Raw genomic sequence first — 27,963 nt, forward strand, 5'->3', positions numbered from 1 at the left:
TCTAGGATCTTCTTGTAGTCTTAGCCTGCTGGTTCCAGACTTCTGCCACCCACTGCGGTGCCAGCAGCTCCTGCTCTTGGTTCAGGAGACAAAGGCTCTCGTTCTCCTGCACCTGGGCCTGCAGCTGTTCTGCAGGTTCTCCAGCTCCGTCTGCAGCCACTCTTCTGCCTCAGATGATTCTTCTGGGGAATATGTTGGTGGCAGCTCCGGTAGGTGGCTTCTGAGTTCAGCCAACTTGCTCTCCAGCTCCAACACCTGGTGCATGCTGTGCTCCATCTCAGCCCTTAAGGTATGCACCTGTTCCAAAACTTTCTCCATCTTCTGCTCCCACAAGACACCCTCTCCTTTCAGAGTCTCCTCATACTGGTCTTTCTCCAGCTATGGCTTTTGCAGGAGCTCAGTCAGTGTCCCCACTTGTGTTTCCAGCTCAGCCCACTCTTCCAGAGTCCCATTACTATCTGGAGCCTCAGCCCCACTGGAGAACTGCAGCAGCAGCTGGTCAGAAATCTCCACCTTCTTGTGCAGCTCTTCTATTTCATGCTGTATGGCCACTTTGTCCATCTGTGCCACTCCAAGCCTCTCCTCCACTATGGACTTCTGCTGAATCAGGTCCTCCTTGTGTTCTTGGATGTCATACTGTTCCCGTTTCAGAGACGCTTGTTGTTTCATCAGCTCCTTATTGGACCTGTCTACTGTTTCTTCTCTGTGGATACAGCACACACGGTTAGCCCGAGCTCTCGCACACGCTGCTGGGCGGCCTGCAGGTGGCTGGCAAAAACCTGGGTCTCTCCAGCTCTCCGCTGGGCGTCCTGCTCCGTGTGGGCCAGAGCTGCGTGCGATGCTGATTTTTCAGACACCAAGAGCTCTATGATGTGCACGTGAAGCTGCAGCTTCTTGTGCAGTTCTTCCAGCTCCTGAGCTGCCTTCTGCGGGCCCTCCTCTTCTTTTTTCAGTTGATCAGGCTCTTGGTTTGTGGTAAAGTCTTGGCTTCATGTATAAAACTGAGCCCACCATGCTTCTGAGGAGACAACTTGCTGGTAATACTGGCGTCAGGAGAAGGGACACTGGTAGGTAACCCAGTGTCATGCGCAGATGGTGGTGCGGGGCCAGTACGGTCTTGGGGCGAATCCTAGGCTGGAGGTGGTTGTCTCAGGGTTACTGCCTTTTTTAATTCTTTGTGCCTAGGGGGACGTCAGGACTGTTCCTTTGCTGATACTTCCTCACAATTGTTTTGGTCACAGACAATTTTTTTCTGCCTTATTTCTTCCGGCATGTCAGGGCTGGGACGCGGAAGGTGTGGGGCCACATGTCCACCATCTCTAAAATCACCGCAACTGACCTCAGCTACCAGTACAAACTGCCTTGGACATCAACGGCCTCGGGCCGGAAGGGGCGTATCCAGGGTACTAGTAGGACCAATGGGAGCTGGGCGTGGCCAAAATTCTCCCACCCCATTCGTTGATGAGAAAGATGAAAGAGAAAAGGGGCGGGACAAGCTCCCCTTGAGCCAGGAATATTGGGTGAAAAGCACAGTGCAGCCGCTGACCCAACCCCCATCCTCCTGGGGGGGGGGTAGATAGGGGGAGGGGGAAGGTAGATAGATAGGGGAAGGAGAAGGGAAGGGGAGGATGGGGTCTGGCCCTATCCGGGCATGTGTGCAGATGCCGTACTTGCATGTTTTAGAAATCACTTGCTGGGTATTCCCCCATCCAGTCCTCCAGACAGACCCATTGCATAAGCCCCCTGCTGGAGAATCCCTAATCCTGGTAGTGTACGTGACCCCTCCCACTGGATAAAGTTCACGTCTACTTCACAGCTGCTTCCCCTCTGCACTGCTCAGTACCCTACTCATCTTAGGGTGGCTCAAAAAAAAGAAAAAAAAAGGGCTGGTGGAATGGCTCAAGGTTTAGGTCCTAAGTTTAAGCCCCAATACCACCACCACAAAAAAAAAGGAACCAAAATCTAAACTAAACTAAGAACTACTCATGAGACCAAGTCTGCAGAAAAGGAAAAGTTTTTACTTCAAAAGGCTAAATATAAAATAATGAACTTAAATAAAAGCAATCCGGATTGAAGGACGTCATGTTTACTAAGAGGCTGATTAGGATGGGTGATACTCTAAGTCCATCACGGTGTAGTTATACAAGTCAACAGGACTCTGGAAATAAGTAGAAATAAAGGAAGCTATTGTGTCTTTCTATGATGTCATGCTACGTCTGCAACTAAAGAATTAAGAATGATGTAGATCAACATGACATAATAGAGCTGATAAGTTTGGGGACAGGAATTCAAAATGAACAGCTGGGTGTCCTGTGTGAGGAAGGGAGAGCTCAAGAGTGACCAGTTGTATGCAAAAGACTTGGGAGTATATGATTTGGGATTTTCATCATATTCTTGATAATGAAAAGTATGACAGGACAATCTCACGTCCATTAATCCCAGGACTTCAACAGTAGAGTACACCAGAATAAATGTACATTTAAAAAAAAAAGAAATTTTCAAAGGAAAATATCACTTAATGGTACATTTATAGAACATATTATCCAAAAATGTATGAAACAAAACCATCCAATTTGTATAAAATCTGTTACAGACTGTAATCTATTTTTATCATTCTGAACCCATAGTATTCTTGTGAGACATTTTTATTATCTTTACCCTATTTTACAGTGTTGGGAACAAGGCTCAGAAAGTCATTCAGTCAATAAACAGCAGAGTGAAATTTAAACTCTGGCCTGAACTTTGATGTTTTTGGGGGTGGTTGTGGTACTGGGGTTGAACTCAGGGCTTGGTGTTTGCTAGGCAGTCTGTTACTTGAACCATACCTTCAGCTGATCTTTGATTTTTTTTTTTTTTTTTTTTGGTGGTACTAGGGTTTGAACTAAGGGCTTCAAGCTTGCTAGGCAGGTGCTCTACCACTTGAGCCACTCCTCCAGTTCTTTTTGCTCTGGTTATTTTGGAGATAGGGTCTTACTTTTTGCTCAGGCTGGCCTAGAGTGTGATAGGCCTATTTTAGACTTTTGGCTGAAGCTGGGATGACAGGTGTGAGTCACCATGCCCAGCTTTTTTCGGTTGAGATGGGGTCTCGCAAACTTTTTTGCCTGAGCTGGCTTGGAATCATGATTTTCCAAATCTCAGCCTCCCACATAGCTTGGGATGACAGATTCCCATCACTGTGTCCAGCTATTGATTGAGATAGGGTCTGGAGAACTTTTGCCCCGCTGGCCTTAAACTGTGATCCTCTTGATCTCAATCTCTCATGTAGCAAGGATTACAGATGAACTACCAGCAACCTACTTGAACTTTGATTTTAAAAAAGTACTTTTTTGCTTTTCTCTGTGCTGCTCTTTTGGAGATATAATTTTCAACTGAAAACTAAAAAATTTCCAAATGCTTTGAACATTTGAGACTATAATTCTAAAGAAGGAATTACAAAAGAAACCATAAAAGAATCTTTCAGACTGATGGTAGTGGTATCAGTTATAACTTGCCTTTTCATAGGAGAATTGCCTCAATGTTGTGATTTTATACTTTAATATACTCATTAAGAATTTCATTTACATATATATGTAATGTGCACATAAAATAAGCATTTTATCTCTCTCTATAATCTTATTCTCATTATGGATCTTATTACACACACACACACACTTTTCACTGCTATCAAAAAAAAATCTCACAGCACTTTTCCAGAAATGTGACACAATCTGTGGAAAACACATCCAGCCATATTGGATTCTGCCACAAGCAGCTACTCCAATTGCCCATCTGATTTTTGCAAAGGCCAAGAAACTATTATACAGAGATGACTAAATCATTGAAGAATTTAGTTACAACTTTCTATTTTCCATTATCTTATTTGGTACTGATGAAGAGTTAGAAGAAAGAATGACAACCTTAATTTATTGGACACATCTATATAGTCATAGCTTTCACAACAGGTAAACAACTTGTAATAAAACATTCTTTGAAGCTATTATCAAATGAAGATGGGGGGTGAGGTAGAGACATAGGGTGTTGGCCCTCAGATCTAAGCCTTTACCATCTTGGAGGGGCTATGACATGTCATCACACCCTTTGGAGACAACAGTATTCATATCTGCAAAACATCAGGGTTATATGGAGTTCTAAGCTCTAAAATTAGATGAGTCTCTAATTCTTAGACTGTCACCAACTTCTCTTTTAAGAGTTACTTGGGGTTTCTATTAGGAGACAGTGACATTTCGTCCTCCTATGTCTAAGATGTGTGCCAGCATCCCTGCTTCTAGCCATCCCCATCTCCTGTTGTAGTTAATATAAGAGGAAACACTACAACTGCTACAGCTGGAGGCACAATGCCATGGACACACACTTCCTTTCCAGATTACCGTTCTGTTGATCTATCTTCACATACTTGTCTGTGAGCTCCTGACATTTACATACTCACCCACTATTTTTCACTATCTTCAATAGTTGAATATTAACAGTTAAAATCTCTTTCATATTGGAATATCAAAGATTCTAACATGGTTTATATATCATTGCCACAAAATCAGTTCCACTTTCCTTTAGCATCCAGCCTTATCATTCTTTGAACTTGAAGTACCCATAGAATTGCATCTGTAACCAAGGCCCAAGCCTCATGTTGAAGGGAACATCCCTGCCAGAAATCAGGGTTTATGAAAGAAGAAAGAGAGGCTGCAAAATACAGCACATCAGCAGAAATCTCTGCCTACCCAATACGAGACCTGAAAGTTTCATGGTAGTCATGAAATAAGGCTTTGGAAGATTAACATTTTAAAGGAATATAAAAATCCCAAAGTTCAACTGTATCCTTCTAATCCAACCAAAATATGATTAAGTAGTAGCTTTGTACCATTTTTATGGGTATCTTTCACATTCTTGGCATGAAGAGTAGCTTGGCAGCTTCAGTTACCATAGTATTATTTCACACTGCTGACATGAACTTAGGACACTGTTTACCTTACCTGCTCTAAGTCACAAAGGCAAAAATAAAAATCAAAAGTTCAGAAATTTGGTTTCAACTGAGATTGTCCCTCTGAATTCCCACAGTCCACAGCTGAGCTTCTACGCTTGGAGTTATGTCAGAAATTCTGTTTTCCTATTGCAAATAAGTCCCCAAGACAAGTAGCTTTCCAATTCATCCCAAGTAGAGGAAAAGGAGCGATAACCAGCAGGAAGATTTCAACACCCGCAGACACAGACAGAGAAGGAAGACTCTGTGAACTGCAGAGACTGCTGAAAAGCACCACATCCTTCTCCTTCACCACACAATAGGCTGTCAAGGGACATTTTCATCTCTTGTTTTACAGAAAAAAGCAATGAGCTAACAATCATTATTCAGGCAGATGCATTTTTTTTAGCGTAGCAGCAGATAAATTAGAACTCCTTGTCATACCATGTGATTGGTCTTCCATCTGATAAATGCCCTCAGTGTTTTATTAATTCATGTGACAGAAAACTTTTACAAAAATCTTACAAGGTTGAAGCAAACTGCAGTTAAAGGTACCAGCATTCTCTGTTGAAAATCTCCCTTCAAGAACCAAGAATACTTTTTTATGAATTAGTGCTGCCTTTAGATCAGAACTGTATGAAGAGACTTGTGGAACAATATTAAAAGTTAGACTTGCTGTTAATGAAAACAGATCACGTTCACATCAGTGTCCTGAGTTGATATGAAAGTGCCTCTTCACAGAAACAGCTTGGAAGAACAAAAAAACAGTTTCCTCTATTATTCAAAAGGAAACTCCAGTGTAATGCAAACCTAAATATCAAATAGTTCTTAATTAAGATTAGGTATTGGTATCTTACTAAAAAGTAAATTTTCGAAAGATTATTAGAGATCACAACATAGACATATACAATATGCACATGGGAGCTGATATTTTTAAGAGTGGAATGTGCAAAAATAATTTTCATAGATATTCACCATTAAAACTCTGCATCAAAAACTAGAACACGGTCAATAACACTGAAGTGTGACTTGTCTATTTACAATCGTTTTATTCAACCAAATCACAATTACCCTGTAACTTGTCATTGTTTAAACTTGCATTTTAATGGTTTAGGGAAAAAGTACAAGTCTTCAAATCTGACTAGTGATACAGAAAAAGACAAATGAAGGAATGAAGAAATAGTGGGTTAAGAATTATCTTGTTGATTTGAAAGATTAACAGAATTTTCATCTCTAATTAAGGAGCTGGTGCTAGGGGCTCAGTTTCACTTCTAACACCAGTGATTTCCTTTTGGAGAATGTGCTCATCAAATTTTGCCTAAACAAGCCATGTGACAAAGCCTGTCTCATAAGATTACATTTAAGGAAGTGGGAGGGACACTTGGAGCAGAAGCAGGAATGGTGCTCAGTACAAAATGTCACTGGCTTCCAGGGAGCCTGATACTGACTCGCAGTGAGATGTCCCAGAGGCTGTTGTCTGAGAACAGAGCTAAAGTTAGAATTTAGCATTCCAGACACAGGAGGAAAGGGGACATAAAAAGCTTATATTACATATGAAAAACAAGTTGGAAAGGTACATATGAAACCCAATTTGAAGGCTTTTTATTTTATTAGGATAAAGAAAAAAAGTTTCAGAAAACTGGAACATCAGGGGATACAGTTTCTCTATATGTGTTCTCATATATTTTCACAATTTGTACTATCTTTTTGCTTTAATGGATAAAAAATTTTAAAGACTATATAAAAAAGGAAGAATTAAATTATGAAAACCTGGAGTTAGAGGCAAGAATTCAAGAGACAGAGGATGGCATTTTGTTCACTAATCAATGAAAACCAATAAGCTGACAAATCCTTACTAAGGAATACGATCTTATGCTTAAAGAACCAAGTAATCTACGTTTGACAGACCAAAGAAATACACATAGAAAACCTAACAGAAATACAAAACAACTATAGGTGCTAAATTATATGGCAGAGATACATAAATGCTAAAAGGGTTAGCTCAAAGAGTTTGTCCAATGAAGACCCAGGAAATGGGTAATCCATATTATCAAACAGATAAAGTTAAGTCAAACTCATGTGATTGTTTTCGGTCATTAAGGAGTTTGACTCCTAATGTTGGAGGCTTACAAGTACTCAGAAAACCCTGAGACTTTGTAAAGCTCTACAAATTGAAACAAGGGAGAGGTCACATCTTGTTGAAGGTGATGAGGAAGAATAGAGGGAAAGGTAGCACATGAAATAGTCTTGAAAGGAGGCATTCTGAGCAAAGCTAGGGAATTAAGAGTGTAGAGTGAAAGGTGCATGTGGGTAAGAGTAGGCCACAGGTAAGAGTTGTGGTAGGTATAGAAAGGTGAGTTGTAGCCAGATTGCTCACAACTTTGAAAAAAAGCTTAATGTAATGTGGTAGGCTGTGGGGAATTAATGCTAATTTCTGGGCACAAATATCTTTAGAGAAGAGTGTCTAAACACTGTTATCACTAGGTTCCAATTTTTTGGAACAAATCTATTTTCAGAGCACATTAAATTAAGGATAAGAAACCCAAAGCTGATACACTCCCATTTTCTCAGGGAATTTCTCCTGAATCATTGTCACCATCCTTCGACAGATATATGTGCCAGGCCACTATATGAACTCAGGTATGGAACTTGACAGCCTTTTAGTACATGTAAAGATACCGTGGTGTGAATGGCCCAGCACACACCTGCAGTTCACTTCTCTATGTCTCTTTCACAGTAGCTCTTTGTGTGGCAGAGGTCACTGTCACTGTGACTGCCAGCTTTGGAGTTCCTCCCTATTTTACCTTCTCCCCAAGACTCTACTTTCTCTACTCTTCCCAATCCAGTCTATCCCCTGTATAATATACTCAACTGCCTCTTTCAGGAGGAGGATGCTCCTCCCCAACAGCTCCCTGAGAGGGGCCAGCGGAAGCCCCCAGGTTGGATGGGGCACTAACAGAAGTCCCCAGCAATTACAGAGGACTCAGGGGAAGCTACCAGGAAGCATCCATGCAGACTGTGATACCAAGCAGAATATTGTTCTATGATGAGTTGGTTTCTTTTTATTTCTCAGGTCAACCTCACAATACTTTGTTATCTAAGCACAATTCTAGTATTAGGAAGAACTCAAATTAGTATGAGGACTGTACAGTACTTACTGCAGGGCTTCAATAGTAGAAATGAAAGAATGGAGTAATTTAAGAAAAAAAGAAAAAAAGTAGGAAAGGACTTCTATTTTTTTTAAATAGTGGATTCTAACACAACTATGTATAATTTTAAGGTTGACATACATATCTTCATTAAAATTTGGCTCCCTTTATAGTTTTCTGAAGTTCTTCAATGAATTGCCATAAAATGTCATCTAGAAGAAGTGAAACTAGATGATCTTCCCTACTGAGAATGTGCAGAGAAACTTCAGGAGCTTGGGCTAGTACTCGTTTCACACTTCTTATTGTCACTTAATTTGGTCATAAAAACTTATGAGTGTTAATACTTGAGGAAGAACACACCCTTGGGAGGGAGGGGACAAATAAAGACAGGTAACTTGCTATCTGTCAGAATTACGTAATGGTTTCAGGATGGAAAAAACCAATCTGCAGAGGGATGGTTATTTTAAGAGTTGCCAAGCAATTCAATTATTTTCTTCTAGGTATGCAATTCCAACATGCCCAAACATTTGACAGTGATTTCCAACACTTCTTTTTTTCCTATATAATGTCTTACATGTCTGATAAGCTATAAATTAAAAAATATATAATTCAGAGAAAAATAGGTTAGAAAAATGTTTTATTGCAAAAAGCAGCAGTATTTGGGGCTGCTTGGCTCGACTGAATTAATTATGTAGAAACAATTAATGGTCTACTAATATTTCTAATGGTAGAAACGGAATGGTCTACTGATATTTCAGGTATTCACATGTGCACCCTACCATGAGTGTTACAAGCTATTTGATGGTGAAACAGACTAGACACATTCCAGAGACATTGTTCTACTTTTGCTGTGTACTCAGATAAGCTGGAACAAAAGGAACCTGAATGCTCTGCATAGAAATATGTCAATGAGAACTTGAAAACTTTGATAGCAAAGGAAGAGGTCCTAACTGGGTGTGATATGTGTTGGTTTTGTATATTGCTGGATCCTCAGATCCTGGCCCACCATTTGACACAGTGTAAGTACTCATTAAATATCTGCTGACTGCAAGAATAAATAAAGCAAGGAGCAGAACATCAAAATGATATCTAAACAGTACCATTATTTAAAATCACCATTTTCCTCTTTTCAGTCTGAATCCTATTCACTAAATTGTCTTGGCTGCTTGGCCAAAGACCTAAACAGGCAAAGATAAAAAGCTTTTCTAGTCTGAAATAATTTCTCATTTCTTTGAATACTAGAGAGCCTCTACTTGAAGCATTACCGTCTTTGTAATTCTGTCTTGAATTCTGGTATACACTGAGATGTCTATGTATGCACCTAACATGCTAAATATTACCTTTCCTTTGCCTCGATCAATCTTTTTTACCTAAAATATCCTCTGTCACCTTTTACATTTGAATAAACTGCTCGTTCTTCAAAGCTTCACCCCAAGTACCACCTTTTCTACGAAGATTTTCTGTTCCCAGGGCAGAACTGTTCACTGCACTGGCTATGGGAACCCAACAGCAGACTAAGTTGCATTCTAATTAGCTATCTCTTCTGTTTGACTGGTTGATGTACTTTCTACACAAGAATGAATATAGAGTTTTTTAAATCTGTTGAAATTACCATAAGAAGGGGAGTAAGGTAGAAAGAAGAAAAATGGGGGAGATGAACCAGTTTGGGTTATAATACATATATACAGGGAAATGTCACAATGACACTCCCTGTATAGCTGTCTTAAATAAACAAAAATGTCTTTATTCAAAAACAGAGAATATGAAGGTAAAACAGGTCCTGTCTGGGGGCTAGCAATAGTGGAAGGGGAGAAGATATAAGGAAAGAGTGTAGGAGGGTGACTGTGGTGGAAATATAATGGACACGTGTATGTAAATGGAAAAATGGTCCTGTTGAAACTGTTCCAGGAATGGGGGGAGAGGGGGTGGAGGGAGAGGGGGCTAAAGGCGAATGATGGAGGGGGTTAATGCAACTATGATACATTGTGAGAACTTTTGTAAATATCACAATGTACCCCAGTACAATTAAAAAAAAAAAGACTGGTGCTGTAGTATGGATCTTGACTGAGCCCAAAGGCTTGTGTGTTAAGGACTCAGTCCCATGGTGGTGCTATTGGGAGGCAATGCAACCTTGCCTCCCAATAGGAGGTGAGCCCTTGTAGAAGGTCCTTAGGTCTCTGGGGCGTACCTCTGAGGGGGACTGTGGTCCCTGGTCCCTTCCTCTTCCTTGGTTCATGATGATGAATTGAATGGTTTTCCTCAACTACATATTCTCACCATGATATGTTGCCTCACCACAATACCCCACCTTCCAAATGAGGCCAACTGATTCTGGACTGGAACCACTAAAACTTGGGGTCAAAATAAACCTTTCCTCTTAATAAGTTGATTGTCTCAGGTATTTTGATGGAAAGCTCACTAACAGAACTAGAAATGATGGGCAATTCATCTTTCTAGTAGGGTCTGCTACCATAATTATTGGCATCTCTAGAATTCCTACATGGAAAAGGTTTACTTGCTGTAGCCTGGATGGAGTTGAAAAATAGTATGGAAATGAGAGGCTAGAAATGGGTAATTCTCTTGACTATTGCACATACCTTTATATGTAAGATTAAGAAAACATTAATACCTCATGTTAAAGAAGAGGTTGGAGAAGTTCTAGTGGAGGCTGTTAACATGGCTACTGAATATAGGCTTCTGAACTGAAATAATTGGAAAACAGTAATATCTTGATGACTCCTTTGGTGGTGGTGGGGCCAAGTTTGTAACAAAATTATTCTAGAAGATGTTCTATTTTTCTCAATGGCACAGAAAGGAGGAAATGTAGATGCGAAGTCTTCTCAGGAACAAGCTTGTTAGAGCAAGCCTGGGGTCAACATGAGGAAAGGATCACAAGCTTGGGGTAAAAGTGGTGAATTGTGCGTAGGTGTGTATGTGGGAATCTTTAAGGAGTCATTATACTGGCTGATTTTTCCCTGGCCAGGAACCCAAGTGCTAAAAAAGCTCTTTTGAAGCAAGTGGTGAAATCTCAGAGACACCTCATCTTACTTGGAGGGAAAGAGCAAGAGAATAACCCAGGAAAGCAGGCAGAGGGAGAGGGAAGGTTTTTTTTTTCTATTCTACTCACCGTAGGTAGAACAAGGAAGAATTTTATAAGACTTGGAGCAAATGCCAGTGTTTCTGCTAGTGTCATTCTTCTTTTAGTAAGAGTCCCTCTCCTCCTCCCTCTTTCCATTTTTTCCTTCTTTCCTACATCTCTCCTTCCCTCCCTTGTTTGCTTTGTTTTCTTTTCTTTGCCAGTTTTTGATTATGGTAATGATGCCATTGGAACATATTCTTGTCAATAAAAGAAAAATTACCAAATACGTCTCATTTTTTCAATTAGAATGTAAAGAGTGGGTATATGGAATTCTTTCTCTTCCCTCATTCCCAGAGGAAGGAGATGCTTAATGGAATCCTGATTTGAATTAGGAACAATCACAAACACACTCACAGGGGTACACTGTGAGCCTTCTACAACCTGCATGGGGCCATACATACAGCAATGAAAGCATAGGCTGAGCTCCAAGGAGATTAGATGTAAACACTTGGCCTCTCTGGGCTCTTATCCTCAAATATAAAATGGGAATAGAAAATTCCTATTCTTCTTCCTTATTGGGTTGTTATAAAAATCAAAAGAAATAACATAGAAAAAGCACACTGCAAGTCTTAAAGAGAGCTATAAGAGCTGAGGTATCATGACATACATTGTGCCCCTGAAGTATAAAAGTATGTATTATGTGTCTAGTGAACATAATCAGAGCTGTAAAAATGAATGGGTCTGAATTGGACTGTTTTAGATATGAAATATGGAATCTCCCAAATGCATGTTTTAGATTCAAAGGAAAAAAAAAAGATGACAATGAGGTCTTTGGCTTCCCACAGCAATGGAGGGTATGAACACATTCCTAAGATCCTCCAGTTTATCTGCTGAAACACATTTGAAGGTGTCTCCAGGTTGTAAGTCTTTCCTCAGATAAACATACAAGGTGCTTAAGTCATCACAAATTCATTTATAAAAGGAAATGACTATTCTCCAAATTCATACTCTTCTGTGAAAGTCTTTAGATGTTTTAAAATGAAAGGAAGAAAAGGGAAAGAAAAAAATAGAAATATGAATGCAAAATAATGTTTTATAAGGACCACATCCATCATGTAAAGTAACTGACATCTTGTGAAAAATCAAAATAACTTTCCATATGTTGGAGCACACATTTTTTTCTTGTTAAGATACCAGTTTTTATAGACCTTGGTGAATGATTTCAAAATAAGCATATCATTATGTGCCTTAAAAGAAAGCATATTATCATGAAACAGATTAAATCAGAAGAAGGTTTCTGTAATTAGGATGATCAGTTACAAATCAGTCTTAAACTCTACCAAGTGTCTGGCTCCAGTAAGACTTCCCACACCCTTTAATAAGCTCCATGGAGCTCTGACCCCAGGTCGGAGTGTCAGAGGTCCAGGCCCTAAAGTTAATAAACTCAATATTGGTAAAACTCTTATTATACCAGCCTCATCATCTGAATCCACCCTATTCTTTGATGACTCACCCCACAGTGCAACAGTTCTCATCTCTAAATTCATAATCACAGCCACTCATAGTGTAGGGACAGATGAAACTCAGCTAGGTCTTACTATAGGACAAACTGTAGAGTTTGTGAATTAGAGATACTGAGAACCCAAAAGACTATCATCTATAACCTCTGGGAATTTTCCCAGATAAGGGAAAATATAAGATGAAAGTGTAGGATTTAACTAAGGGTACTGCTTTGTATAAATTCCCAAAATCATTTTCTGTGACATCATTAAGACATCACTAGTCTACATTTCTAATAATATATTACCAATTTCTTTATTCCTGTTAACCATATTATCTTCATTACTATTACACATTTCTTGAATTATTAAATATATATACAGTAAGCTGACTTTATTTGAGGTTTTGACCAAGTGCAGTTAAAAAAAAAACTAAAGGAAATTTCAAAAACAAAAACTTTAAATTCTTATGTGCAGTATGCAGCTCAAGAGTGTGGGGAAGCTCTTAGTCAGTCCTGCGTTATTGTCAGTTGTGTTTAAATCATTATGTGATCTGCTACATGTTTCCCTGCCCTTCATTTTGGAAAACCTGCTTCCCAACAAGAAAATGATGCCCCCAAAGCAAGGTAAAAGTGAATGTGCTTAACTGATGAGAGAAAGTGAAAATTTGAAATTTGTTGAAAGATGGCTGTCCTTAGCAGAAGTTGGGCAGTGCTCTGGAAAAAATGAACCAAGCACCTGCAGTGTAGCACTGAACTCTGCATTCTGAACATTCAAGAGTTTTCTTCAATGGCATCCTCCTTGGAACCATGGACCTATGGATACCAAAGGTCTACTTTATACTACCAGCTTTCAATAAAATAACTCATTCCATGTGATCTGTTTTCTCTAACCACTTTTCTTTTGCTAGCCTTTTTTTTTTTTTAATTCCCCTCACTTGTGGTGTTTATCACTATCCAGGAGAGTGTCCAGTAGATCCTGATAACAAAATAGGATACAGGGATGGATCTGTGGTCTGTTCAAATGCTGAGGCAGTCACATGACACCTACCCAGTTAGAGACTGGAGCAGCGATCACTGACTGAGGTTTGGCTTTATGGAATTTAAAAATAACCACTGCATTCCTCCCAGAGAAGTTAGCAAAATCGGGCATGATGGGTCAGAGGTGGAGATCAGGAGGCTCTCAGTCAACAGCAGTTCAGGCAAATAGTGAGACCCCATCTCAACCAATAGAAAGCTGAATGCGGTGGTTCACACCGGTTATACCAGCTACGTGGGAAGCATAAATAAGAGGATCATGATCCAGGCCAGCTTAAGCATAAGAATGAGACACTACTTAAAAATTAACTAAAGTAAAAAGGGGCTGGAGGCATGGCTCAAGTGACTGGATACCTGCGTAGAAAGCATGAGGCCCTGGTCTAGAAAGCATGAGGCCCTGAGTTCAAACCTCAGTTCCACCAAAGGAAAAAAAAAAAAAAACAGTAATTTTTTTCATAAGAGGGGCAGTACTGAGGTTTGAATTCAGGGCGTTGAGCTTAGCTTTACCACTTGAGCTATGCCCTTCAGTCCTTTTTTGCTAGATAGGGTCTTGTGCTTTTTGCCTGGACCAGCCTCAAACTACCACCTCCCAAGAAGCTAGTATGACACACATGAACCACTACTCTCAACTTGCTCATTAAGATGGGGCAACTTTTTGCCAAGGCTGACTTCAAATTGAAATCCTCTTGAGTAGTTGGGATTATAGTTTTGAGCTACTGTGACAGGCTTGGAAGTTAGCAATTCTTTGGTTTCCTGAGACTATCCTGCACGCATGCACAGTTGCTTTAAATGTGTAGAATAAAGCCAATTTTCACACAGTCCTTTTATGAGAACATCAGGAAAAACCTTTCTCTTAGAGCAGACAACCTGCTTTGTGCAGCTAAAAGCATGTGCCTTTGTTACTGACTACAGTGCCCAGGTCTCAAGACAAAGGCCACCCTAGCTTGGGAAGTCTGTGAGAAAAAACTCAGTACCCAAGTCTTCTCTTACATAACGGTCACCCCACCTCATGCAGAGAGAACAACATTCCTGAGGTATTTCCTCAACTGTTGCCATTTTGCACCCAAGAGAACCCTACCATGTCCAAAGAATCTAGTGTCATCTCCAGGGAGGGACTCCCTGGCCACGCCTCTTCATTTACTTCTTCCATTTTATGATCCAAGCTCTCCTAAAACACACTTACCACAGTGTAGTCACTAGTCTTTTCTAGGACAGAAGCACTCTGTTGTACCGAGCCAGGACAATGACCATGCCCTATTTATCCCTTGGTCCCCAGTGCCTAGCTCAAAGGAGGGTTCAAAGCATGTTTGCTAAATGAAACTGTACTGATCAGAGCTAAGCACAGTAATGAGATATGTGATGATGTGGCTGACTGCTTTCCAAGATACATTATACAAGTTAAAAAAAAATCTAAAGGTGTAGTCTGGTGAATGAAGGTGAATGCATATAGCTTTGCCCAACTATGGTATTTACAATACAAAAGGCAGTTAAACAAAAAATTCCTCACGAATTTATGTTTCTCTTCAGTAGCAAAGTGTTAAGATAATGTAATATATACAAATTTAGAAGGAAAAAAATTACCCTGACCGTATTCTATATTCTGTCCAAAAAACAAAACAAAACAAAACCTCCCTTTCAGCTAGTTCATTAGTGGGGACACTTGAATATGTTACTCACTGTGGACTCCTCCTGCCACTATCCAACTCACTTTTTGCTCCTCTCCAATTAGTTGGCCTGCTGAGACCAAGTAAACTGATTTTTAACATTAGTTTAAGTCAAACAAAATTAGAGAGAAAAACTGTCAGCAAAAAAAAAACAAACCCTTTATAGAATCCTTCTAACATAAATAATATCCCTCACAGTGCAATGATTTCTCTAACAATAGTAACACAATCTGACATGGCTTCACTTTCTTACAGAAAACAACAGTCTATGATTTTCCAAAGCCAAGTAAACTCATGGGCTTGGATACTGACGGAATATCCTTACTTGGTTTCAGCAGGAGACAGCCAGTAAGAGCAGCCCTACTAAATTTAGCTGATTTCATCACTAACCTGTCCTCCTGACAGAGGTCTCTACGGACAGAAGAGAAGGCACAAGGATATCACACCAGGCTGGGAGCAACCTGTTTAACAGGCACAGATCTTCAGCCAAAAATGGTCACAAAGAACACATGCTGCTGGGCTCAGGAATGACTGCCATCAGGGTAAAACCCTGAGGACCTGTCTCTCAGGTCCCAGCACGTCTGCTGGCCACACCTATGAGAACCAACCCCAGAGCATACTGTAAATTCTAGCCCCCTTCCATAGAGCTACCACGTACCCAGATTTGTAAATGTGACTACAGTATCATTGGCCAAATTCAGAAGCTTTTCTGGAATAAGAAAATGCCAGAAACTTGATCCAAGACAAAGCTTGAACCAATTTGGAAAAGCACAAACTGAAACTGAATCAAATTCTGATCATTTTTCTACCTTTTTTAAGTTAATCAAGAAAAATACCTAAATTTTTCATCAAAAATGGTTTTGCTCAAATGACATTACAATACTCAAATGCTCAGGAAAATGAGCTCTCAATTAGCACTATGACAGTACAGGGTGGAGGGACAATATTGGCAATGTCCCTAACATGTAGATGGTATCTTGGCATTTGCTATAAGTCAGTTGCTGCCTTGTTCTGAGGGAGTGAGAAGGAGGGAGGGAAGATGCACAGACAGAAAAGGACAGGCTGTCCTAGCTGGCTTTGCTGCTTAGATCCAGCTTAGGGGAGAGGATCCAGACACAGAGAAATGGATGTCAGAAGTTTCAAAGGAGCCTTAACATATTAGGGTGGGGGAGGGGAAGTACAAGGAAGAGGAGGAGATGCACATCTTCCCATTCCTGTCATACTCCCCTCTCCATTTCTTTTCCCTCTTCCTTTCCCTATAGTCCTCTTTTCTACCATCACCAATAAGGCATCTCACGTAGCTGAAGTTGTCTGTAGGGATGTTTAACACTGGTGATGCTGCCTTTTCTCTGTCGTCACTACCTCATAAAACATCCAGTGAACTGGTGTGAGCTGGTACTCAAATAAAAACACAACACCACCTGTTCTTCTCCAATAAGCCCTATAATTTTTATAAAACAATTGAATGAATATAGACAATATTTCTAAGTCAAACCAGGATGATGTTACATGTGGTTCAACACCTGGCCCCAGTCCACATTGGGCAGTCCTTGATTCATTTCCAAAGCAGATTTAGATGAGCAATATACTGTCCTATTAGTGTAGGTGGTATATAATTGATACATCTTTAGCTACTGATAGCCCTCTCCATTTATGAGTCCATTTTTTGCTTGAAACTTATAAGTTGCTTTTCACAAGAAATTAATGTACACCAAATATGCATATAATTAGAGGGCTCAGACTTAATGTTTGAAGAAAATTGTCATAAGCATCCTTGGGGTAAAATAATAGGAGATCAGAGTGAGTCACTGTCATTGTTGTGCAACTTAATACAATTTACTGCTCTCACACCGTCTTTCCTTTAAAAGAGCTTTTAAAAAATGCTTACATAGCCAGGTGCTGGTGGCTCATGCCTGTAATTCTAGCTACTCAGGAGGATCTTGGGTTGCAACTAGCCTGAGACAAATAGTGTGAGAGACCCGATCTCAAAAAAACCCAACATAAAACAGGGCTGGTGGAGTAGCTCAAGTGGTATAGTACCTGCCTAACAAGTACCCCAGTACCTCAAAAAAAAAAAAAGCTTCCATGGAAACAAATGAGATGCTATATAAGAGCAGAAAACTCTGAAGAAAATGATGCACCGATGTGAGGCAGTATTTGAGGTTGCTATGAACTCAAATAGCTGAGATTAGTTTTAATACTGAGTTGGAGGGAGATCTGTTGGTTGGAAAAAAATTTAAATAAGGGAAATAATATAATAGGTGAAAAAAATGCAAAATGGGGAACCACCAGGATTGGAGTACAAGTTTGTTTTGTTTTGTTTTTTGAGTATAGTCCTTTGAAGAAAGAAATGTGTTGAATAAGAAAAAAGAATCAGTTCAATTATGTGAAGATATTTTGTGTATGGTTCCCCAGAGTATACTACTAAAATACAATACCACACAATAAACAAAAAGGAATTAAAATAAATGTTAAGAAAAACACTATTACTCAAAAATTTGACCATATGATGAAGATGAATCATTGAGGCCAACAATATTTGAGTTTGGTCTTATCTTAATAGCACTGTCCCAGCTACTTTAATGTTTTCTAGAACAAGGAAGGGTTTAAATAAATCCAATCATAAATAAATAAACAGCCTTCTCCTGCTAAAAGCCATTGCTTAAAACAAAAATCACAGATTTGATTAAGAACAAGGAAACTTGCAGATAAGCTATAGATAACTTCACTTTTAGTGGTTTGGGGTTTCTCAAGAATGAACTGCATTCAGGCTGCAGATGAAAGTACATGGGTTGCTTTTTAAATGCAGGTTCACAGGCCTGATAACTAGAGGTACTGACTTAGAAAGTCAAGGGTCCCACTCATCTGCTTTTTCAGCAGCTCCCCAAGAGATTATCCATGCATCTGGTGCACTGACTGAAGAAAAAGACTTATCCCTCCAATATGGAGATTAACATGCTTGGTTTCTAGCAAGAAACATGTTTCAGAGCAAGAAGGAACCTTTAAATCTACTTTATTCTTCTGAACCTTAGAGTTGTCCTCATGGACTTGTCTCTGTTCAACAGTGATCAAAATGGTGTCTACAGGTTTTCATCAAGTCCCACTTGTCAGCAGCAATGTCACTGCAAAGGGTAGCTAACGCACACCCAGGCTTTAAGATAACTGTACAAGAATCCTTCACCAATGCTGCTTAAAATTTTGTTAAATTTGCCTTCTGGGAAATTTAAAAAACTACAAAGATTATGTATATTACTTATAAACATTCACTACTGTATCTGAAAAGAAAGTCTAACTTGTTCTTGTTTTTATATGCCACCAAAATACTCTAAGTGTACTGTCTAGAAAGCTCCACATGGGTTCCTACAACATTTAAGACTTGAAGCCAGAAGTGTTCTCTCTTTTCCTCATTCCCTGATTTCCCCCATCTCTTTTTTCTTGAGAACCAGCCTCATTCTCTTTATCTACACATGCATATACCCACTTTGTGGGTAAGTTGTACATTTTTGCCTCCTAGCAGCTGCAAATTGCTTTCCATTCTACCCAAAAATGAGTATTGTTAAGGGAACACTACATGTCAGACACTGTAGAAAAATGGACAATTTCTCAAACAATCACAACCCCAAACGGTATATGCCATTAACAAAGGGATTGCTAATAACAGAGAAATTGTTTCTGTTTCTTTGTAGCAAATTAAAAATAAAATACTAGGGAACTCCAGAATGCACACCAAGAATAGCACAATAATATTTGAGTGAGGGGAGGTTTGAAGTTTGATAAGCTACAGTAAGAATTGTTCTGTAAAGTAACTTTACGGCCATTTCAGTAGCCCAATAAGATCTATACTTAGGAAGTCATCATAGTCTATACCCACTTGTTTTAAGTTGTTATTGCTTCCATGTTTTTGAAACTGGGTCTCGTAATGTAGCCCATTATGACCTCACTCATGATCCGCCTGCCTCCGCCTCCCAAGAGTTGGGATGCTGTGCCACCATGCCTGGCTTAAGTTGACAAAAACTGGTTCGATGGCAACTACTCCTGACCTAAGTCACAGGACTAGAACTTCATATTTGAGGCTTAGGCACAGACACAGGATAAGGCAATGATGGGGATCTAGCCAACCTTGCTGTCTCCTTCACAGGAAAAATGATCCAGAAGGAGGAAATGTGAAGAGTATTGAAAGTTAGAGGGATGAAGGTGTGGCTCAAGTGGTAGAGTGCTTGCCTAGCAAGCACTAGGTCATGAGTTCAAATCCCAGTACCACCAAAAAAAAAAAAGTCTTTTAATGTATTCTGGTCAACTACAGACCCCGTGAAGGGTGAGTATATAAACTGGAAGCTGCTAGACTCAGGCATGATCTGAGAGTGACTACTGGGGACTTTCAAATTTCTGATTGCACTGCATGAAATCCTTTTTTACACGTGAGCCAATGGGAAAGGGCAGAATGTCCAATATCAATGCACTGGTTAAACTGAAGACGCCATCATTTATTACGTCTCATGGAATATCACACAAAGACATTTTGGTAAGATTCTCTATTTTCTAATACCATTTTCATATTAGAATTGAGTCAGAGAGGAAATCTCTTACCTATTAGTTTACAAGAAATACTCTTGGTAAATGGCTCAAATCTAAGAATAAATTACTTTATAACATGACTTACTTTATTACTAAAAAAGAATCTTTTAATTTTTTAAAATAAATTTAACTCAATCCGCATTCCTTGCAGATCTACTCAGTATTAGGTAGAGTGTTACAGCAGGCATTTGATAAAAAATAAATACAGGTCTCTCCTCAAGAATCCTTGCCACCTTGAGGGGAGCAGAAGCTAGACATTATAATACAGTGTGACATGAGCTATTTTGGGGGACTGGGCAGTCTTTCTGGAACGCTGAGGAATTCTTCAGAGAGCAGGTAGCAGATGAGATGGAATTTAAAATGTGAACAGGATTTTACCACAAACAATGAGAAGGGGAAAGATCTTAGCAAAGGAAGCAAGAACAAAACTGAGATATCAAAGGGAATTTAGGGAACAAGAGTGTTTTGTGGGACTGAGGCACAAGGGACAGGAATGTGGAGGATGAAACTGAAAAGATGGGTAAGAAGCAGCCAGAAGCGAAAGGACTTTATCAGCTATGTGGACCCTGTTTGCATTTTATTCTGTGGGAAGGACAACGTGGCGTCCTAAAGGTTTTAAGGAAGGGTATTTCAAGATCCACTCTGTTTTAAGCAGTAAGTGTAGCATGACAGAGAAGGCGTTACAGAGAGCAAGCAAGAGGTGGCTCACATACCAGTCAGGATGGCTCTATGCTTTTTGATGCTCACAGACATTTTTCTTATACATTTTTTAGTTAAACTTAAAATTCTCCTTTAAATTACATATTTTATATATTTATATTGATATATTTATTTTTTCTAACCCAAAATATATCATCTGTGGTTCATTAAATCACATTCTACTTGACAGTAAACATTTCAGGTAAGTACTTAAAGGGTGACCTCTTACCTGAACAAAGCTGCTCCACTTTTGTGTAGTTTAAAGATACTATGTCATTAACCCATGCAATGATGTCATGTCTGCTCATAGTCTCTTGGGTTATCGAGGTAGAGTACACATTGACTGCCATTCCCCAGCTAGGAAAGGAAAAACAAAAACAAGCTTATTAATCATCAAGGAAAAATCAACTCAGAAATGTAAAAGACACCTCTTCAAGCACAGCATCCTTGGCAGGGTGGCATGATGTCCTGCTTCAGGAAGCCCCTTCACTTCCCTTCCTGTCACTTCCCTTCCTGTTACATGTGTCTACAACATATGATTACATTCCATATATTTTCCATGCAGTGCCACTGTACATCTCCCCCAACCAGACTCAAAAGTTCTTCGGGTTCTGAGATTTCCTAATTTATAACATAATTTGGGGCCTCACTTTTGACCTTTAGTCTTACATGTGGTATTAGGAGGTGACTGGGTTTATTTACAGTACTTTCACTACAAGCATTTCCAAATGTCAGTGTCTTAGAGTTTGCTCACTCTAATACGTGTCTGGTTGTAAAGAATTCTTTTCAACATTTAAACCTGGGTGAAACGTTGCAATTTTACTCATTTTGTAAGATATGCATAACTATTGCTATATCTATATAATATCATCTATAAAAGTTCAGACACTTTTTTCTCTTGATAGGGTCTTACTATATAGGTCTGCCCTCAAATTCACAACTTTGCTGTTTCTACCTCATGGGTGCTAGGATTAAAGTTATGCATCACCATACGCATCTTATATATGTGTGTATATATATATAGACATGTATTAACTTTTATTTTGGAGCTATTCAAGTACATACGAAAGGAGAAAAAACAAAATAAAACTAGCTGTGTCTACTTCTTGGCTTCAACAATAATCAATATTTGACCAATATTTTTTACTGATATTCCCATCAACTTCCTTGGCTAATTCCATCTTGGTCCTTCAGGACAGATTATTTGGGAGTGAGTGCCAAGTATTATATCAATTCACTTATAAATATTTCAGTGTGTGTCTCTAAAAGATAAGGACATTAAAAAATAACAAACCACAAATGCAACAGAATCATCATACCTAAAATGAAAATCATTACTGAACATGATCAAATAAGCATTACGATGGCTTACAATTTTGTTTCGGGGTGAGTATGGACTCAAATGAGGCTCATACATTGTGATTCTTTGCTAGGTTCTTTAAATTTATGTATCTATAGGTATTTTTTTTCTTCATGTTTAGTCTTTCCTTGTCATTTTTTAAATTGTTGTTGAAGGAATTGTGCTCTTTGGTAGTCTCCAAATCTGGATTTTATATACTGCATTCCATTGGTGTGGTTTAACATCTTACTCTGTTCTTCATTTTCCTATTACTGTAATTGGATCTAGAGGCCTCATCTGAATTCAAACCTTAGTTGGGGAGGTGGGGTGTCTGAACTTCAATCAGGAGGCACAGAACACCTCTTTTTGTCATATTGTCAGTCATTGATGACATTTGTCTAGAGCCAATAATTCACCGGGAATTTCAATGTGATAGTCTACTACTCATTCTTGGTTTTTTAGCTAGGATAGTTCGATAAAGAGAAATTTCTCTGAGGTACCCTGAAGCTCAGATCATATACAAAAGGCAGAACAGATATCTGATTCTTTCTTTTTATTTACCAATTCTCAAAACCTAATAGTCTCAAACATGGTCAATGTGTGTTTTTTTAAAGTGTAATTATGCACTCATGGATTTAGGCATTTGATATGTTTCAGTCCACTGTGGTTTCTATCTTTATTGATATAAGCTTGTTTTTTTTTTTTTAAGAGTTACTAGGGTTTGAGCTCAGGGCCTTTCACTTGCTAGGCTAGGGCCATTCCCCTATCCCTAATCCTGTGTTTTTGATATAAGTTTATTTAAGCTGGCTTTTGAGTTCTTTTGTCAAAAGTGGTCTTTGATTCTTTGCTATCTGGTGTAACAAGATGCTCCAGGCTCAAATTGTACCTTTCCTATTTCTCCTCTAAAACCAGTCATTTCTCCAAGAGCACCTGATTCCTTTCTGGGAATAGTATTTAGAGATATAGAAGTAATATTTTTAAGCACAATTAGATAGGACAGCAAAATCTATAGTTCATTTGTTTTGTATAAAAATCTCTGTATTTATAAAATAGTTGTGCTTGGAATTCTTATTTACTCTCATCAAGCAATAAATCTGTTTTCTGTTTCAAAATGTTAAGATTTTATCTATCTCTCTATATACATAAATAAATAACCATCCATTTGGCCATCTATCTTCAGATGCACACTTACGTCTAAATTCTGTTCTCCTGAAGATCTGAATCTGGAAACCCAGATAATATGATCATGAGGACTACTTTTGTACACCATTATTAAAAGGTTCTTTTATTTTTTGGTTTATTGCTGCCACCATTTTGTTTAATCTATCATTTAAAAGCCATTTGCTTTTAAATCCAGTCAGTTTTTATCACTAAGTTATATAAAACTTTAGTGTGGCTAAATGTTTTAAAATGTAAACTATTTCAAAATGTTTGATGTGACTTTTAATGTGCCAGCATAACTTCTGGCAGCTGAAATGCTTTCCTAATGGTCTCTTCTTTGGGCAGTAATAGAAGCTTTTGCCTTCCCAGGCAATGTACTGAAGGAAGGTGAAGGGTCAAGGCCAGAGTTATTCTCGATGGCACCAGACCACAGATGGAAATTTTTGATGCAGGTGATTTAAAAAAACAAAACAAAGCACAAGGCAGGAAAGATGCAAACAGACCTGTGTCTTAGAAACACAATCCATATGAGTGAGTGAAAACGGTTTGTAGGTAAGAGGAAGAAATAGGTAAGAGGAAAGGTGGAGGAGTTATAGTAGCTTTTTAAAAATCCATGAGAATAAGGATGGCTGCAGGTGTCGATGAATCACATTTTCCTCCATGTATTTATTGATAACATTCACCTAGGGATAATTGTCCTTTCATAATTCTAATACACATTCAGTCACAATGGCAAGTAAAGGCACTAAATGTGTTCAAGGAGTTCATTAAGAGGACCTGGCAAACACCTAACCAGGATTGTACTTTACAGAAACTCCAGTTAATTACTTACTACACTCACAACTCTAACTTCTACTATACTTGCTCTTCAACCACCACAGCTGCAGACCCCAGAAACAATGCATGAGAACAACCTTGCATTAAGGGACTTGTGAGAAACCTGGGTTAGTGGACAGATCAAGAGAAAGGGTGAGTCAAGGAAGGTTAGGCACCGTTCAACATTTCCTAAAATAAAACATCAACAACACATTAAATAGATTTCAAAGCCTACTTCAAATTAATAGCCATGGGATCAACATAGTTAATTTCCTATTTATATCCATGCTGATTGGAACATTCATGTAATCTATCTTTCTTCTCCAAATTGCAGCAAGATACTGCTAAATTCATTGGACTTTGGGGCTATCTTTTATTACCTCAAGCTCTGTCACACCTCTGACAGCTCAAGGTCTGGATGCCCTCGGCTAGGAAGAGGAAGTACCCCTCTGAACCTCTAGCAAATCAGGTGGTACCCTGAGGGGAAAAGAATCCTATTCCTGTGCTTTCCCCAGTTCTTTCAACTCTCACATTGTTTTACAGGCACAATTTCAATATATTCAAACCTAAGTCATCTAGATGACTAACAAGTTCACACAAAAAATTATATTTTCCCTAACATTAAACTCAGGTGGGAAATTATTAGATATGGGGCCTTTCCACAGACACACTCTACAATCCTAAGAGTTCATTATAATTTCTTGGGTCTTAATCTGTAGGACATATAAAGGTAAGAACTACCTTTTATATTTGGTCTCATTGGCAAAAATGCTATTTGGGTAACACAAGGAATTTTTGCATCATCTTAGAGATACCGTCATTCAATTATCTCATTTTGATACTAGAAAGACGTCTGTGAGGACAACAGGGCAGAAAATATACTCTTCCCTTACAAGTGTGGATGTTGAGTGCTACCTGACAGGTCACTTCAGTGAATTGGGAGACAAAAAAACCTCAACCCAGGATCCCTACTCCTTGGGAAAACTACCAAACACAAAGATAACCTACTGAAAGTAGAAACTACACTAATTTAAAATATCAATTGTTTAATTTACTAATTTCCAAAGAGTCAATCAAGAGAAATAAATGACTATGAAAGTTAAGTTCACTCTGAATGCTACAGAACAAAGACAGTACAGGGTTTATTATCATGTTTGGATCGCTAGTGTGTCCTGTACATGGAAACAATAGTTTATTCTTAGATGACCTGCCATATGGCCTTTGGGACAAAAGCATTTCTCTCTGTACCAACCTTACAAAGAAGGTCAAAGTACTGTCCCCTACATGGTGGCTTTTGGCCAGAATCTTAAACAGATCATTCTGTGTTGAAGATCTAGAAAGTATCACAGCACAAAAGCAGAAAAGTAAGAGACATTTTCTTAGCATAACAGGCCCTGGGTCAGCATATTTTAATATTTTATATAAAGTGAATTTACATTCTTTACTCTGATATAAAATTAAGCTAAAAATTAGAATATATATATATATATATATATATATATATATATATTGATTTTGTGGCTGTTCGGATACCATTCTAGGAAGGTGGCAATATGTTATTTGGTTGTGTTTACTTTCTGTGAGAAAAACTCATGGAAATCAGAAACCCGTTCATATCTCCAGCATGATTCTGGCCTATGGGTGGATAGTGGCTGCTGATACATGTGACTTCAAAAAAAGGACAGCCTCAGACCAGGGGCCAATGTGCTGCTGATTTTGCTCAGTTTCATCCTGTATGTGACACTGGTGGTGGTGCTGGGCGAAGAGGCACAAGTTTATGCTTTGAAGCAATTATTGAGCCACACAAATTAGACATTCCCTTACTGCTTACTAAAACAAATGGAATTTTATGTGAGTCAATAAGACTTAGGTTAGCATACTAAGCAAAGCCTGGATAAAGGCTTGGCAAGACCCAAACTGCAGAAACCAAAGTATGAATTCTATCACCTTACCAGTCATGGGCCCAAAATCCAATTACAAAATATCCTATAATTTTGTCCAAAAAAAATTTGGCAAGTCTTGTGAGTCATTCCAGAGGAGTGTCTCTCCTCTGGAAATTAAATAAATACCTAAAATGTCACAGCTAGCATTATGTGTGTTCACCAAAATTATTTAAGTCATTCATTTTGTCTCTCCACCCTGTACAAATAGACTATCACAGCCATACTTCTGGGGAGGGGTAACTTTCTCCAATTTTCTCCCTGCATACTTTCACTGATCACTCCCTTTGGAAGACAATCCTTGTTGTTATTACCCCAGCAAAGCTCATGATAGGTCAGGTGTCCCAGGATCTTAGCTCTGGGTCTGCTCTGGGTGTGTGGATATAATAAGAATGATCCAAGAAATTAATTTTGGGAATAAGGCATGTGGAACCTATTTTGATTTTGATTTTTTTTTAACAACTAAAGTCTGAATTTGCCAGGCTTCCCAAGTTTAGACGTGACCATCTGCAGAAACAGCCGTTCAGAAGTAGCAGACTCCTGTCTGCTGCTCTGTGTGGAGGTACTACTTGGCTTAGATTACCCCAAACCCACTTTGAAGATGAACCTTTAAAAGGCATTTTGAACTTAACTTACCTTCTTTATGTCAATTCCTCAAAGAGACACCACTCAATTGAAAATATAAATGTTCAATATAAAATATTCCATTCACATATTTTACACTGACAATACACATATTTGTGACTGTCTTTCTTCTCTCTCATAACGATCTCTATTTTCAGCAAGTCTCCTGTTAGTAGGAGAAGGAATCTACCACTAACATTCTAAGAAAAATACATTCAATACACCATTCACTCAAATTTTACATGAAACAAAGAGCAGATTGGAAAAGAGATACAAGGAAATTTTATTTTTCTTTCTCTTGAGAAACTTATTTCTTTGACTTTAGCCACATAATACTTTGTTAAGGCGCTAATCTAGAAGACACATGATTTTTTTAATTGATGTTTTAAAATATCAGTGCTTCAACAGAAGCCACATCAAGTTGACCAGGTGTTAGAGTTCCTTTTGAAGTGTCTTAAAAGTAGTTTGTGCCTCGTCTCCATATGTGAAAGGTGGGGGAAGCATGTGCAATCCATAAAAACTCTTTTGTCTTTTTATTTTTTTGTGGTACTAGGGATAACCCAGGCTTCTCCTATACTAGCCTTGAGCTGAACCTGGAGCTCTTTTGTTTTAGTTTCTAAGAAAAGATCTCCCTACTTTTGCCTGGGCTGGCCTTGAATCCTCCACCTCCTAATCAGCTGGAATTACTCTTGAACCACCATGCCCAGCTAAGAACAACGTTCTTTAACATCTACTGGACTTAGATACTTTCAATGTGGGCACAAAGTTCCATTTAGTCTGACAATCAGAACTCCTAACTCCAGCTAATATATGCCACTTCCCAGAGAGAATGAACAGGATAAACAACAACAACAAAAAACCAACAAAAAAACCTCTTTCTTTTCAGGATGTTTGCCCTTTTTGCAATTAACTGTTATTTTGAAAAACAGATGGATTAACGTATGTCTTGCTATATCACCAAGTAATCCACACTATTAGTTCCCATCTCAGGGAGTGCTCTTTGGTTAAAGTTTTTAGGATTGCCAAAGTTGGCCTTACTATAAGCCAGATAAGGGATGGTGCATCATTTCAAATGTTTTTATAAATATGGCTCTTTACTCAGAAAGAAAGTTTTTAGTGTTATTCTAAGTAGTCATTTTTTAAACACTTCTAAGTATCTACAAATACAATGAGGTTAAAATTCTCAATATAATAAATCCATCCTTACAAAAGTGACATTGTTCTAAAATAATTTAAAAGGTAAATATTTTGAAGGAAAAAAGGTACATCTATGCCCATAGAATAAAATACTTGGCCAAAGGAAGAAATTCCAAAAGTTGCTCTCAAAGACCAGCTCTGCTTTGGAATATTTGTTATTTACCTGAGGGGGACTGAAGAAATTCAGTCTCACTCAAGTGTGTGGATTTTCAACTGAAAAGCTTTGAGAC

The 27,963-nt window shown here is 38.7% G+C and overlaps 1 protein-coding gene and 1 pseudogene across 3 annotated transcripts in view; both read right to left on the reverse strand.

The window, feature by feature from the left end:
• The window catches only part of LOC109695141 (golgin subfamily A member 2-like), a 31,442-nt pseudogene extending 10,569 nt beyond the window's left edge, over positions 1-20,873 (reverse strand).
• Positions 1-27,963, reverse strand: part of Mapre2 (microtubule associated protein RP/EB family member 2) — a 152,750-nt gene that overhangs the window by 51,425 nt on the left and 73,362 nt on the right. For all 3 annotated transcript variants that reach the window (XM_020177514.2, XM_074070011.1, XM_020177513.2), the window contains one exon: positions 20,886-21,013. In XM_020177514.2, coding sequence (XP_020033103.1) covers positions 20,886-21,006 — 121 coding nt within the window. In that variant the 5' untranslated portion in view covers positions 21,007-21,013. The remainder of the gene's footprint in view (positions 1-20,885; positions 21,014-27,963) is intronic.

This window comes from Castor canadensis, chromosome 4, assembly GCF_047511655.1.
Source record: "Castor canadensis chromosome 4, mCasCan1.hap1v2, whole genome shotgun sequence".
NCBI classification, from domain to species: Eukaryota; Metazoa; Chordata; class Mammalia; order Rodentia; family Castoridae; genus Castor; species Castor canadensis.